The sequence below is a fragment of the Leptinotarsa decemlineata genome, unplaced genomic scaffold (genome assembly GCF_025532065.1).
Source record: "Leptinotarsa decemlineata unplaced genomic scaffold, Ldec_3_MD MMD2_tig00026369_RagTag_RagTag, whole genome shotgun sequence".
Lineage (NCBI taxonomy): Eukaryota > Metazoa > Arthropoda > Insecta > Coleoptera > Chrysomelidae > Leptinotarsa > Leptinotarsa decemlineata.
This window is the reverse complement of record NW_027412709.1, coordinates 3,008,436-3,023,439: the sequence shown is the minus strand read 5'-3', so window position 1 is coordinate 3,023,439 and position 15,004 is coordinate 3,008,436. Positions and strand designations below refer to the sequence as shown.

The 15,004-nt window shown below is 31.7% G+C and overlaps 1 protein-coding gene across 8 annotated transcripts in view; it reads right to left on the bottom strand.

Moving 5' to 3' along the window:
* Positions 1–15,004, bottom strand: part of LOC111507983 (anoctamin-2) — an 86,157-nt gene that overhangs the window by 44,459 nt on the left and 26,694 nt on the right. For 5 of the 8 annotated variants that reach the window (XM_074185320.1, XM_074185325.1, XM_074185322.1 and 2 more), the window contains exons 2-3: positions 7,785–8,019; positions 3,783–4,019 (exon numbers count right to left, since the gene is read on the bottom strand). In XM_074185320.1, coding sequence (XP_074041421.1) covers positions 3,783–4,019; positions 7,785–8,019 — 472 coding nt within the window. Of the gene's footprint in view, positions 1–3,782; positions 4,020–5,454; positions 5,610–7,784; positions 8,020–15,004 lie in introns of those variants that run through there. The other 3 variants (XM_074185321.1, XM_074185326.1, XM_074185327.1) reach the window with 3 other exon arrangements.

The window sequence follows — 15,004 nt, the reverse complement described above, 5'->3', positions numbered from 1 at the left end:
TATGCTGAGCATTTACAAAACAGAAAATAACTGGCTTGAGTGCTCTAACTTTTTTAAAATTGTCAATGACTGGTTTGACGTTTTTAACTCGCAAATACCACATGCAGCTTCACGAAATCCAGTTAAAGGTAAAAATAACAATATTCTATTCTAAACTACTTATTTAATACATTTTAAAATCAATATTCTAGGGTATGGTCTGGCTTTACAAGAACAAAATGAAATTTTGGAAAAAATGAAAAATATGGTTAAAGATATGAGAAAGATTGGGTCAAATACTTTACTACCGTTTCAGAAAGGGATTATTATAAGTATAGAATCCTTGCAAAAGCTTTTTTTTGACCTCAAAGAAGAATTTGGTGTCAAATATTTATTGACGTACCGGCTTAACCAGGACCCACTTGAAGGATTTTTTTCTATTATGAGAGCAATTGGTGGTCTGCATGACCACCCAAATGCCCTTCAATTCAAATATCAGCTAAGAAATTATTTGGTGGGCAGAAATGATAATGTAATATCTAAATCCGCAAATATTGAAGAGGAACTTGACATTGTAACTAACCAACCAACCACTTCTGCAAATATTGTAAATGAGGCCAAGAACTCAGTAATGCAGCAGGTATTAAGAGGATTTTATTTCATTTATTAAATTTGGTTTCATTTTGATTTATTTTCTTTCTTTAAAATTAATTTTGAATAAAAAATTGTACTTTTAGGCTCTTACCGGAGAAATGCTTAGTGCTTTAGATTTATCTGAAGACGATGAAAATGAGAAGGAAATATTTGAAAAAAATATACTCGATACAAAGGAAGAGTTAAGGTGGGACGGATTGGAAAATTTGGCAGGTTTTATCGCATTTAAGTTGAGAAACAAAGAAAAACTTGGTTCTATCCCCGATTCCAATGAGATTTCTTTTTCCTGGGTCAACCATTTAACAGAAGGTGGTTTACAGAAACCTAGTGAAGAGTTTTTATCCAAATGTAATGAGCTAGACCATATATTCACCAATTATAATGGAGAATCTTTGAAAATTGAAAAAAATTATCTTGTAAATTCAAATAAATTAGCGGAAAGTGTCCAGTTAAGCAATGCAGCAAAAAATTTATTTTTTAGGTGCAAAATGTTTTTTAGAATAAGAATTTTGAACAGAAATATTGAAGAAATATCTAGTATGAGAAAACGCAAAATGACCAAAATTGTAAATTAATTAAATTAAATTATATTCTTAGACTAGACCATTGACTTGTAAAATTTACTTTGTGTAAAATTGAGATATTCCCATTGATAAATAAATAAACATTTAAAAAAATATTGTGTATTTGTGTCGTTTATATAATATTATGTTGATGTCTTCCCATTTTAAAATGTGTTGTACTAACTTTATACACGATTTATTCTGCTACCGTAAAAGCATGCCAAAAAATTAAAATTTGCCTCTGTAAAGTAATTTAAATTATATAGACTGATTTTTCCATTATTACATTCAATCTCATAAAATTATCGGTTACAAAATAGTTACAATGTTGTAAAAATCGTCGAAATTAATCCAAATTGCATATAAAATCCATGCTTCGCTGAGGCGTACTAATGCATTTTGTCACGCGATGACGTCGTGCGCGCAGAGGTCCAATTCTCGTCGCCCAATTGATCATATCTTTATGGTTATAGTATCATGAACAATTGTTATATTTTTAATACATTTTTCATAGAAATACAAACAAATACCTAATACAAACAAATTACATCATTTTTCATGCAGTAGTTTATTTTTATATCCAACTTCACCAAGTAACCATTAGAGGAACTACAGAAATGGCACCTCGAGGAATTGATGATAATCATTGTCAATTTCCAAAAAAATTTCAGCAATATCATTCATCAAAAAAAATCTTTCTGTGACAGTGGATACCCGGAGATATCCCATAATGACTGCAAAAACGATATAATTATTGACCAAAATTATTGACCATGCCAACTTGAGACTGAGTACATTTACAAGAAATTATAAGCTCATATCAGACTGCAAGTATGGTTTCAGACAGCAAAATCAACATCATCTGCATATTTTAACTATGTGATATCTATAAAAATTTCATGGTAATAAATTGCTATTAATTGATCTAAACTTTCGATTTATCTCATGCATTCAATTCAATCGACTATGGTTTATTGCTTGAGAATGTGTATATATATATATATATATATATATATATATATATATATATATATATATATATATATATATATATATGTATTTATTGTACAAACTCTACAGGGCATAACCCAATTACAAAATAGAAAGTATATCACAAATAGGTTTATACGCGCACAGCCTAATATTATATAAAAATATATAAATAATAATAAAATATCAAAAAAAATTGATAAAACCTATCTATGAAGCTTGCAAGACTTTAAAAATGAATGTCAACGGCTAATGGATGGGTAGTCCCATATTGAGGTAACAGATAGTAGTAATGGATTCGGTAGCTCATGTCTCATTAGGAGTTCCTCAAGGCTCACTGCTGGCTCTACTCCTTTTTGTAATATTTATATTCGTCTAAGAAAATTCGTGTGTATCGTCCAAAATTAAACAAAAGTATATGCCAATTATCTTTTCAGATAGTAGCAGAAGAGTGGAGTGAATGTATCCAAAAACTCTTACTCTTTGAAAAACTAATTTCTTATGACTTCTGTACACTCATAAAAATTGAAGGTCAATATGATCATCTGGTGTATGGAAAATACACTCGGAAAACCTAATTTCTGAATTGAATTGTGTTTTGCAACTAGTAATTAAACTGTCCTCCCGTTTTTTTTTGTTAAAAAAAATAATTAGATGTATTGCACCAGCATACATACATACATGTAAAAATGTTCTGGCAAGTATTAATGATGGACTTTCAGTAACGCAGCATTTTAGAAACATGTTACGCACATGTTGAAAGGGAATCAAGATCTAGAATATCTTTTTGAGGGTGATTCTATTCTATTGATTCTATTGCGCTAAATTATTCAAATTTTTCCTCAACATATGTCAAAGTTAGTGCGAGCGTAAACCGCAACGATAGATGAAGTACCTACAACTTTTTATTCAAGTACAACTCATACAGTGAAACAAATATTTTTGGTTTTTCATGTAATACTCAATCACATTCTACAAATAAACAGTTTCATCAGCCGGTAACTAGTTGGGTTGACATTGGTGGTTTGCTCCACTCAATCGACCGCTGTGTGAACCGATGGTTCAAACCGCAAGGCGGATCGATCGATTTTCACTTCCTATCGTCCAACCCGTGCTAGTAATCACACGTTGAAAGGTTCAAGCTCGTTAGTCCTTAGCTCGCGACAGCTGGTTATAGGAAAAACAAATTTCAAAAACAGATTATTTTTTATAGAGTTACTGCACTCTATTTCTTTCTTTTCAGTGTTGGTGGTCGGACTTTTTCCCCTTTTCAGTCATACATGGTCAAAAGCACTTTTTCACCAACCCCCATCGATTTTTTTTACCGTTCTCCAGTTATCAGAGGCTATTTATTCTTTTTAATTAGTTTTGAAACTTTTGTGTCATTTTGATACACCTCAGATACTTCGTTCTCTAACTTGGAAAGCATTGCTTGCATTTTATTTAGTTTTTTCAACACAGAAATAAAAATTATGGTGCTAAGAAAAAAATTTAATATCATATGAGATGATGAAGTGCACTATCAACTCTTCTTAATTGTTGAATGGTATAATATTTTCAATGATGAACACATTCTATTCTACAGTGGATACTTACATCTTTTATTGGTAATCTTAATTTGAGAATCTCTGCGTATCGACTTAATACTTCTTTTGGAACATGAATTTTAACAAAGTGTATTCTCTGGTTCTCTTCGTGTTCCAAAATCAGTCCGGTGGTTTCCAAGTTTTTTTCAAATGTTTTCCGTTTTTCGACATCGTCAGGTTGTCCTTGTTCATCATATGCAAGTACAAAATCCACGCTCAAGTCACTAGATGAAAAATTTCTCCACCTCTGTCAGAAAAAAAAATAACGTTATGATGGTTAAAAGTAAACAAGTTTGAAAAATGTGAAAGTTTACCATGATCGGTAAAAGCTGTGAATACTTGAAATTAGTAAATATTTGTAATTGTGTTGAAAATGTCACGACTTCAGGTGTCTTATATTATCAATTTTTTGTTAATCCATTTTACAGCAGCCTAGATATATAGATTATTTGTTTATTTGTATAGTGTTATTAATTTTATTAGTACATTTCAAGAATCTTTCACTTCTAAGATTAATTGTTTAATGAAGTTATATCAAGAAAATCACTTTTTCCATAACAGAAAAAACTAATTGGGACTTAATCTCAATACCAAAATTAGCATCAACAGAGTATAATTACAATTTATTGATTTCTTCACTACAGATTGTTTCTGTGACAACTCATTGGCAGAATAATCTCATACTGTTTTTCTTTCTAAGAATAATAATTGAGAATTTATAAATAACAACAAATCAACACTGAAAAAAATCAACAAATTCTGTTATAAGAATTTTGTAATTTTACATGTATTATTTTCTTACAAAATGAATTACCAGAATTCCAAAAAAGCCAAAGTTTGCAACAAACTCTGAAATGATTGTTTTTTACATTTTCTCAAATCAAAAAAGTTTGTGGTAACGGCGGGTTATTATCCGTTCAAATGTTCGTTGTGAAAAAAGAAAAAATTTGCAGTAAAAAACATCAAATTCTGATTTATCAATCTTTTCCAAAAAATTTTTAATAATAACAACCTCAATCATACAGATATTGTAATTTTTGTAGTGATATTAAGAAGGCATATTTCATAAAAATTTGATGAAACGAAGGAAAAACTGGCGATATTTGATGGAAATGGCCGATACTTGATGAAAATCCATAGTATTTACATTTAAATAACACTTTGTGTTTCCCTATACAATATAATTAAATATTGGATACGCCCACTACTGTGTAGTTTTACACGTGTCGCGGTTTTAGAAATGGTCAAGCAAAAATCTCACAATAGAGTGTTCTTTAAATACAAAAAACAAGCAAGTTCCATCTTGAAAATGTTTGTAAGTAGTATTTCTAGGTAGGTAACTAAAATAAAAAAAAAAACGTTTGTCAAATTGAAAGCAGGTTCGTCACAGCCAAGTTTTTATCCGCTCCGATTTACACCTAGTGTTTTATATCTTATCTGTAGATAAAAAAAAAGGAAAAGTAAACAAACTGATTACATTTCTTCAATTCTAAATGACTGATTTGAGATGACATATTTCTTAAAAGTATCAAAATGTCTCAAAATCTACACTCATTTAAAAAAAATTCATATGCCAATATGAGCTCTTTCAAGTTCAAATAGTTTGTGTTATGTATGTATTACTTTACTTATCCCACCTTCTAATCTTCTGGAAAGTATTCTCAAATGAAACAAAATCTTACCAGCATCAACATTTTGCAAACACACTATTTACACAAAAAACTTATCTATACACAAAACCCTAAATTTATCAAATCAACATAACACAAAAAGTCAGAACAAAACAGTCATACCGAGTGAAATGAAGTTCTGGCATTTGACCGAACTACTGAATAAATAACCTAAGATTCAAGAAAATAACATCTATTATTTCGGCTGGTTTCCTGCTATGAACAAATATTGATAATTTTAATGGTGCTAACAGAATTATAACAACTTGGCCTCAGATAAGTACAGTATTAGGAATGCACGAGGTCAGTTGAAAAAGTTATTCAAAATAGAACAAAACGCTTATGGAGTTTCATAATTATTTATATTAAGGATTGTTACAATACTCAAAAACAATTATTTTAGTTCAAAACTTTACACATGAGAAAATTAATAATGAAATGACATAGAAATAAATATTATATGAGTGAATTTTTTTGCCGCCAGTAATTTTTTTCTGTAGTATAGTGTTATAGTGGATGAATCACGAATTTGTGACGTGAGTACTGAACGTACATTTTTGTCAATGGAACAACCAATAAACTGTGTCATCTTCGATCTGAACTTTTTTATATGGGATAAGTCTAAGTCCCCAAATGGAATATTAAATAACTATTTTTCGTTAGGGTACACCTCATATTCTTTATTATTTCTGTAATCCTCTCAAGAATGCCTTTCATAATCAGGGGACAATATCGTATTTGGAACGATTCAAAAGCTATTCCCACAAGGAAGTAGTAAATATTAATTGGAGGTTCTAGAGTTAAATCAGTCGCAGATAAACTTTTGGTTTGAGGTCACCCTTAATAATTGGTCTATAGAGAAGATTCTCTATTCTTCTATCGTAGGATAATTCAAATTTTGGGGATTTTAGGAGCAATTGCACGATATTTTTCATCGAAACAATGACCATTAAATGGGCTAATGCAGAAACTGTTATTTTGACCTTGAGAACACTTGGTTATGTGTTCGTCGTAAGCTTCGTATCAAGTCATTCTTCAAGATTTTCAACTGTTTTGTACTATCTTTGTGGCTTGCATATCAAATGTTATTGGTCTCAGTATTTATACTGCAATAATCACTATCACATCATCAGCAGAGTCGACCAATGTGACTTCTTCAGGCATTTCAATCAAAAAGAGAGTGTCATATGAAATATTCCATAAGGAAGGATCAAGAACCAAACCCTGACGTACGCCGCTACTTATACTAACAAGATTTTTCCCTTGCTTTTTTTCCACTAGAATATGCGATTATGGTAAATATACTCTCAATAATTCCCATATTCCTTAGTGACTCGTTAGTTTTTTGCCGAGCGGTGGCTTTCTGTGCAGTATTTGTTAGCATGCTAACCGCGTCTACAGTTCTCCCGTGTCTTCCTTTTCGAAACCCAAACTGCTGATCTGATATGCCTCCGGTACGTATTAACACTCCATTGAGGCGTATAAGTAGAAGTCGCACAAATTATTCACCTTCTGAATCAATAAGGCACAATGGTCTATGTATGGCATGAACATGATCTTAGTGTTGTTCCATTCAATTGGGAAGTTTCCATGCTTTGCCAACTCATTGTCGACTGATAGGATGCTATTTGGGTTTGGTAAGGCCACTGCTTTGATTATTTCTGGCGGGATATTTCCTTTCCAAAGAGCTTAGTTGTCATGGAGGCATTGACTCACGTTCTAATCGCAGTTCTAATGCAATAATGAATAATTCTTGTTTTATGAAAAAGAGGTTCTGATCATACTGTATAGAATCGATTTAATTTATTCATAGGCAAATGTCATAGATGCTGAATACTTCTACTTAACAATTAAGCAGAAAGTTTTTCAAACGAATTTTTTCAGAGTAATATATTATATAATACCTACCGTTATATGTATACGAAGATTAATTAAAAAATCATTATTATTGTTATATGACTAGTGGCGAATAGTACCTATATGCCGGTGTTTCAGATGTTACAACTAATGATTAATTCTTTGAACCAAGTTACATACATATCCAAATCTAGGTCAATTTGAAAATTCGCCCTGGTTACTGAAAAACAAAAATAGCGTATTGGGCCTTTGGACTGTTTCAATATGTATATCAATAAGAATTCACGCACAGCGATTTTCGATAGGGGTGGTTCTATTTTTATAATATTAATTGCGTCATAGCTCGTTTAGGTATAGAAGAGATAAAAACCCTCCACCAATAACTACAGCATAAGAGGTAGTAGCCAGTGTTGAAATAAGGCAAGAAAAGTAAGGTTGTTGTAGCATACCATGCTTGTGCGACACGAAAAAGAATCAAAAAATACCCTATTTCTCCACTGCTCATACGTCTTAACATCCCTAACTTTACAAGACACCTTATTTTGATCGAGGTATGACAGCTCCAGATCGTTCCCGTCTTCCAGATCCATTGCGGACTTGTAGATTGTATTTCGGGACAAGCTGAAGTAGTCCCTGTTGTTGAACCGCCGTTTCTCAGACTCGGAATTGACTGACAAGGTGTCGAAAAAATCGTCGTCATCTTCCATAGCGCAGCACCATCTGGAAGTATATGAATCAGTCGGATGTCGAGAGCTTGCATCATTGGTATAAATACATCGAGAATCACTTTATCGGGAAGGCTGCATTCAAGGTGAGACAGACAGTCAACGACCATCGTTCGATCGAATTACGGGGGGAAGCTGAGAATATATCATGCACTTATATGATACATTTTATTTTTCGTAGGTTCATGAATACTGCCACATATACTTACATATATTAAAGTCATTTATCCACACCCTAACGAATTAATCTGAGGAACGAGAGAGAGAAAAAGATTTATAATATAGATATCAGGAATTACATTCTTTGTTTCCTATTCTAATTGCATCAAAACTGACGCCCCAAACCCTAGTTGGGTCAGTTCATTTTTACTGACAAATAATGAAAATTTGCACTACCTATTTATCACACCATAATTTTATTATAACCTTAGCCTCATAAATCGATATCAACTAATAAACAAAAAAATATGATTGAAATTCTGTATTTTGAAATGTCCCATACTTATTACAGTTTTATCACCAAATAAATGCTTCATTCAAAAATTTAATTTAGTTCGGGATATTTTTATGATCCTTTTGAAGAAGAGCTTTTACGACTCTAGAAGACGAGAACCAAGAAGCATCGTCCATAGATATATCTATGGACGATGCAAGAAGCTTCGAGAACACACTCTATTATTGTGTTTTGTAAAAGTAAGTGTAGGTATAACAGATGCTCAATCGAGATTATGAATGAATAAAATATCTTTCAAGGAATAGAAAAATAGAAATTTAAATTGGAAACTGGATTATTATTACATTCCAACAATATTTTAAAATAGTGTCAGTCCAGTGTAGTTAATTTTTACAATATTGCTTAACGGAATTCAAAAATTATTTTGCAAACTATACAACAGAAGAGCGATTTTTCGTATATTTTCAAAAACTCTAAATAAAAATATAAATGAAAATATAAGAATAAATAAAATATTTTGGGTGTGCTTATTTTACTGACAAGAATGGTTTTTGCGGAATGGGTATCAAATATTGAAAATGTATATTCTAAGTGGAAATTGAAAACCGAGACGATCAATATAGAAAAAAAAATTGATTCACCCCTCAAAAACCCCACTTTACTTTTGTCAGTTTTCGATATATTTTTCGGAATGGGTATTAAATACTGCAACAGTTTTCTGAAAATGCATATTTTAGGTAATATAATGAAAATACAGACGATCTATATAGAAAAAAGTTAATTCACCCCTTCACACCCCACTTTACTCTTGACATCTGACTTCTGAAAATGCATATTCTGGGTATATAATGAAAACTCAGAAGATCCGTACAGAAAAAATATCGATTCACCCCCTTACACCTCCACTTTACTCTTGTCATTTTCGGATAACTTTTGCAGAATGCGTATCAAATATTGAAAGTATTTTCAGAAATTGCATATTCTGTGTGAATACTGTAAACTTGGACAACGTATATTGAAAAAAGAATTTACCCCTCAACACCCCCATTTTATTTTTATAATTTTTGTAGATTTTTTTCAAAATTGATATAAAATATTGAAACTGTTTTCTGAAAATGCATATTCTAGGTATATAAGGAAAAATCAAACGATATGTATGGGAAAAAATTTGATTCGCCCCTTCATTCTTGACATTTTCCGAGAAATGTTGCAGAATGCGTATTAAATATTGAAATTATTTTCTGAAAACACACATTATGGGATCCTTGTTGAGCTATCAGAACCACTTTGAATTTTTATATTTATTTTCTGGTTATAATTTTGCATTCCACTCCAAAAATATTTCATCTTCTTTTATCTTTTAGCTTAAGTTCAAGCTAGCAGAACTTAACCAAATAAAAAATGTTTTGTTGAACTACGTCATAATTTTAGCCTTATTTTAGGATCCTATTATTCCTTACTGCTGATTTTCTATGTATTGTTTTTTTTTAATTAGCGGCTTTCAAAAAATAACCAAATAAAAATTTTTCACTTTTTGGTAATTTTAATTTTTGGAATAATTGTATGCTCCTTTAACACCCTATTGATTAATTTCTTGTTCCTCTTCTGAATCGAGTATGTGGGTAACTACCTCAGAACACAAGAGTCGGAAATGAGAAAGAATAATTTAAATATTTGATACTCGCCCCGCAAAAAGTCTGCGGAAATGACAACAGTAAAAGGTGGGTGTTGAGGGATTATTTACTTTTTTCTGTATAAATCGTCTCAATTTTCATTATTTACTCAGAATATGCATTCTTAGAAAATAATTTCAATATTTTTTACCCAATGCACCAAAATTCTTCGAAAATGCCCAGAGTGAAGAGGGGTGTTGTGGGGTGAATTGACTTTTTTGCAAATAAATCTATTACTCACTCAGAATACGCATTCTGAGAAAATAATTTCAGTATTTATTATCCATTCCGCAAAAATTATTCCAGTCAGTAAAATTAATTTTCCCAAGATGAATTTCATTAGTTCGGACTTCCATTGTCTATTTTTATATAAAATGATTTAAAATCCCTGGAAGAACTAATAAAAAAAATAAGAATTTAAAATGAATAGCTAAAATAACAATTATATTAAGCAAAAAAACCTGAAATGAAATAATAGTGAAATAAAATACAAGTATATTTTTATTTTTGATTTTTTAATTGTTATTTTCAGCTATTCATTTTTTATTTTATTGGGTCTTTCAGGGATTTCAACATTGTCATCACCTATTTTTTCATGGTAAGTAACAAAAGAGAATTCAAACGTATCATTAATCAATCATTATATTTCTCTTTCAAATCTCTCTTCGCGACATTCCTTTAGAAACTTCGATCCCAAGACAGTTCGATTATTGAGTTCTTAAAAATGATTGTTTTTTAGTGGCACATGAGAGTGTTATTCTCTCGAATTCCTTGATGAAACTTTAAATTTCTTTCCTCGGTATACGAAGCTTTTGTTCTTAATGAGCGGGACCAACTTTGAAAACTTCCTTTTATCAATATTTACCTCAATATTCAATGTACTTTTCAACATTGAATAGACACTCCATAACGTCATTTCCTCAAAATAGCATATATCATTCTCGAAATTGGTCATGTTTTCTCATATACTAACTTGGATTTGGCCGGTAACATTAGATACTATTGCATTTGCTTTCTCAGCTACATCTAATGGTGTATCACTAGCACTATTATAATAAACATTTTTAATATATTTCATTCGATGTGAATTCACATACATTCGAAAGAATTAACATTTTCATGTGCTACTAAAAAAAACAATCGTAACAATAATTTTACAAAAATATCTATTTCGTCTATAAATGAGGATAATTACTAATGTTTTTGTTTTTAACACCGGGAAAATATAACTTTTAACTCTTGCATAGGAATACTCCACAACCAAAAATAACACAACACAACAAAAAAATATTTTTTGAATGTTTCCTACACTAAATTAGTCAATTTCTACTAATTTTGGGGTGATAAAAACGAAAATAACAATGAAAAATTTTTATTAGCTCTGGTTTTTGAGATACACAGTACTTAATCTTAAAGAGTAGTTATACTATACGTGGAAAGTGAAAGTACATAAAACAATATTGTTATGTTTCTTTTAGAATATTTTAAGTACAAAATTAATAAAAAAAAACATTATTCTTAATGTTTTGACAAATAAAAGAAGTTTGTACCACCAAATTTCAATTAAGTCCATCCGATTCATTGTAAGATCGCTGTCGTTTAGCTTGTCTTTTATAAAACACTTCTGGAGCATCCCTACACACAGACCAGCAGTAGTCTGCAAGCATTGCTTCATTCCAACGGCCCTGATATCTCTGTTCCATTAAGGCAATGTCTTGATGGAATCTTTCTCCATGTTCGTCACTCACAGCTCCACAGTTTTGTGGGAAGAAATTAAGATGAGAGTGAAGAAAATGAATTTTTAAGGACATGTTGCATCCAAGTTGGTGGTAAGCTTGAAGAAGCTCTTTAACCAATGCTGTGAAGTTATCATCTCTTTTGTTACCTAAAAACCCATGTACAACCCCCTTAAAGGCTTCCCAGGCTCTTTTTTCATTTCCTGTTAAAATCATATCAAAAGCAGGATCATTTACGATTTCACGGATTTGAGGCCCAATAAAGATGCCTTCCTTGACTTTAGCATCACTCAACCTGGGAAACTTTGCTCTCAAGTACTTAAAAGCTTGTCCTTCCTGGTCCATGGCCTTCACAAAGTTTTTCATTAGTCCCAACTTAATATGTAATGGGGGAAGGAGAACATCCTTAGGATCTACAAGAGGCTCGTAAACTACATTTTTCTCATTAGGGTTTAGGTCTCGTGTAGGCCAGTTCATTTTTTTATAGTGAGATTTTCTATCCCGACTGTCCCACAGACACAAAAAACAACAGTACTTGGTGAACCCTAATTGCATTCCTAGGAGTATAGCAATGACTTTCAGATCACCACAGATGTGCCACTTGTGTTGTTCATATTTGATTGATTGGAGAAGTGTTTTCATATTTATATACGTTTCCTTCATGTGAACTGCATGACCTATAGGAATAGAGGGTAGCTGATTTCCATTATGCAGAAGTACAGCTTTTAAGCTTAGTTTTGAAGAGTCTATAAACAGTCTCCATTCAGATGGAGTGTGATCCAAATTCAAGCAGTCCATCAAACCATTAACATCAGAACAAACTACGAGGTTTTCTTTTTTCTCAAAAAAAGGAAGCAAATCTTTTTGACGCTGTCTGTACTGAGATATTTTCACATCATGTTTTAGAAGATTCCACTGTTGTAGTCTTGACCCTAACAGCTCAGCCTTTTCCTTAGACAAGCGAAGATCTCTTATAATATAATGATACTATATCTTGTACAAGAGCTAATATATAATTTTTATGGTCACTTTCGGTTTTAACACGTGGAAATACATTAAAATCATCTAATTTCAACCCCGAAACAAAAACTTTGTTGTGTTGTGATAATTTTACGCCTATAAATGAGGATAATTATTGATGAACATGTATTTAATATCAGAAAAATATAACTTATAACTCTTGCACCGGTTTACTCCAGAACCCTTACTGTAATGTCGGTAACACTGAGTATTTTTCTTAGTATATACTCATTAAACGACACGTCCTTGGGGACATTGCGATGTAGGACTTTATTATTTTTGGGAATCTAGTATTATTTTTTCAATATTTGACGGACCTCCAATGTGTTTCATTTCACACTAATAGTGCAATATTACACCCACCAATATAATTTTTTGCGTCTGGATATTGATCACACGTAAACACTCGCGTAAACACATATCCCTTTCATAGATGGACAGGGCTATATTTGCGTCATTTGCAACAATAACTTCGTTGATAGTTCATTCACATAAATTGAACAATTGTTGTTGGTAATTTTGTTGAGTAATTGGATACTGAAGAATAGAATGCTCTTGTTCCATAATTTTTGGATTCGAATTTATTTAGGGACATTTTATTGTCTTTTTGTCAAATCAAATCAATTTTCTTTCTTTATGACAAAATAAAATTGTATAAGTCAGATAGATAAGATGAAATGAAATATATAGGTACGTATGTACAGTACATAGTCAGGTTAAGAATGATATAATAAGTATTTATTCATGGAGTATAAACATTTTTCAACTAAATAAAGTTTTAAATATTTTTTGAATGTATTCTCACGTTCCAGACCTTTGAGGGTATCAGGTAATTTATTGAAAATTTTCACTCCGATTCTACTTGGAGCTTTCTTTATATGGTAACATTAACCCTGGACAGTGGCAGTCGCAGATCATTGTTACGACGGGTGTTATAAGAGTGGAAGTCTCCATTGCATAAAAAAGAATGCTTATTTTTGAAAACGAATACACTAATTTCAAATACATACAGACCCGTACAGGTGAGAATGTTGTAATTTTTGAAGAGATTACGACATGAGTAGTCACTTTTGACACCAGCTATACATCTAATGATTTTTTTTGAGAAATAAAAACTTTCTGCGAGTGAGAAGAGTCTCCCCACAAACAAGTTCCATACCTGAGCCGGCCTTCCACTTGTGCATAATATAAATTTATCAGTTGCTGTGGAGTCAATACGTGTTTGAGATTTCTAAACACATAGTAGATCGATGAGACCTTAGAGCACAAAAACTGACAGTGTTCTTTCCAGTCCAAGCGGAAGTCAATGAAAATACCGAGAAATTTACAGTCTTCATGAACGGATAACTGGGTGTTATTCAGGAATATATCTAAATTTTCATGTTACTTCTTTGTTGGGTAAAACAGTATTAAATTTGTTTTTTCAGCGTTGGAATACAAACGAATTTCATTAAACCAAGCTTTCTAGTTGCTTCAAGGTAGATTCACAAGTTTCTTTCAAGGTATCGAGATTTTTGTTAGATGAAAGTAAAGAGGTATCATCAGCATGAATTGTAAGTCCTACGTTTGGAAATGATTTTCATTATTTCATTAATGTATAAAATGACGAGAACCGGGCTTAAGACAGAGCCCTGCGGGACACCCATATTAATTCGAACCTCAGAAGATTTGATGTCCTGAAGCGAGTTGTTACTAAAATATTTCAAACTGACAAACTGCGAACGGTACTCAATCCAACTGAGACAAAAACCTCTAATACCATAATTGTATAACTTCGATATAAGAATATCATGATCAACACAGTCGAAAGCTCGACTCTGGTCATAGAAAATGCCGTAAGGAATCTCTCTTCGATCAATGCGGTCTAGTAGATCGTTAAAATAGTGATTAATAGCAGTTGTAGTTGATTTTTCTCTTCAAAAACCGTGCTGTCTGCTAGTTAAAATGTTTAATTCATTCAAAAAGGCAATGAGTCTTTCTAAGTAACAATATTCGAAAACTTTGGAGAAGCTGCTGGAAATTGTTATATGTTATAGGTTATACAGGTATAACTTTTCCGATTTTGAGATCAGAAGGAAATGTTTTGAACGAGAGATT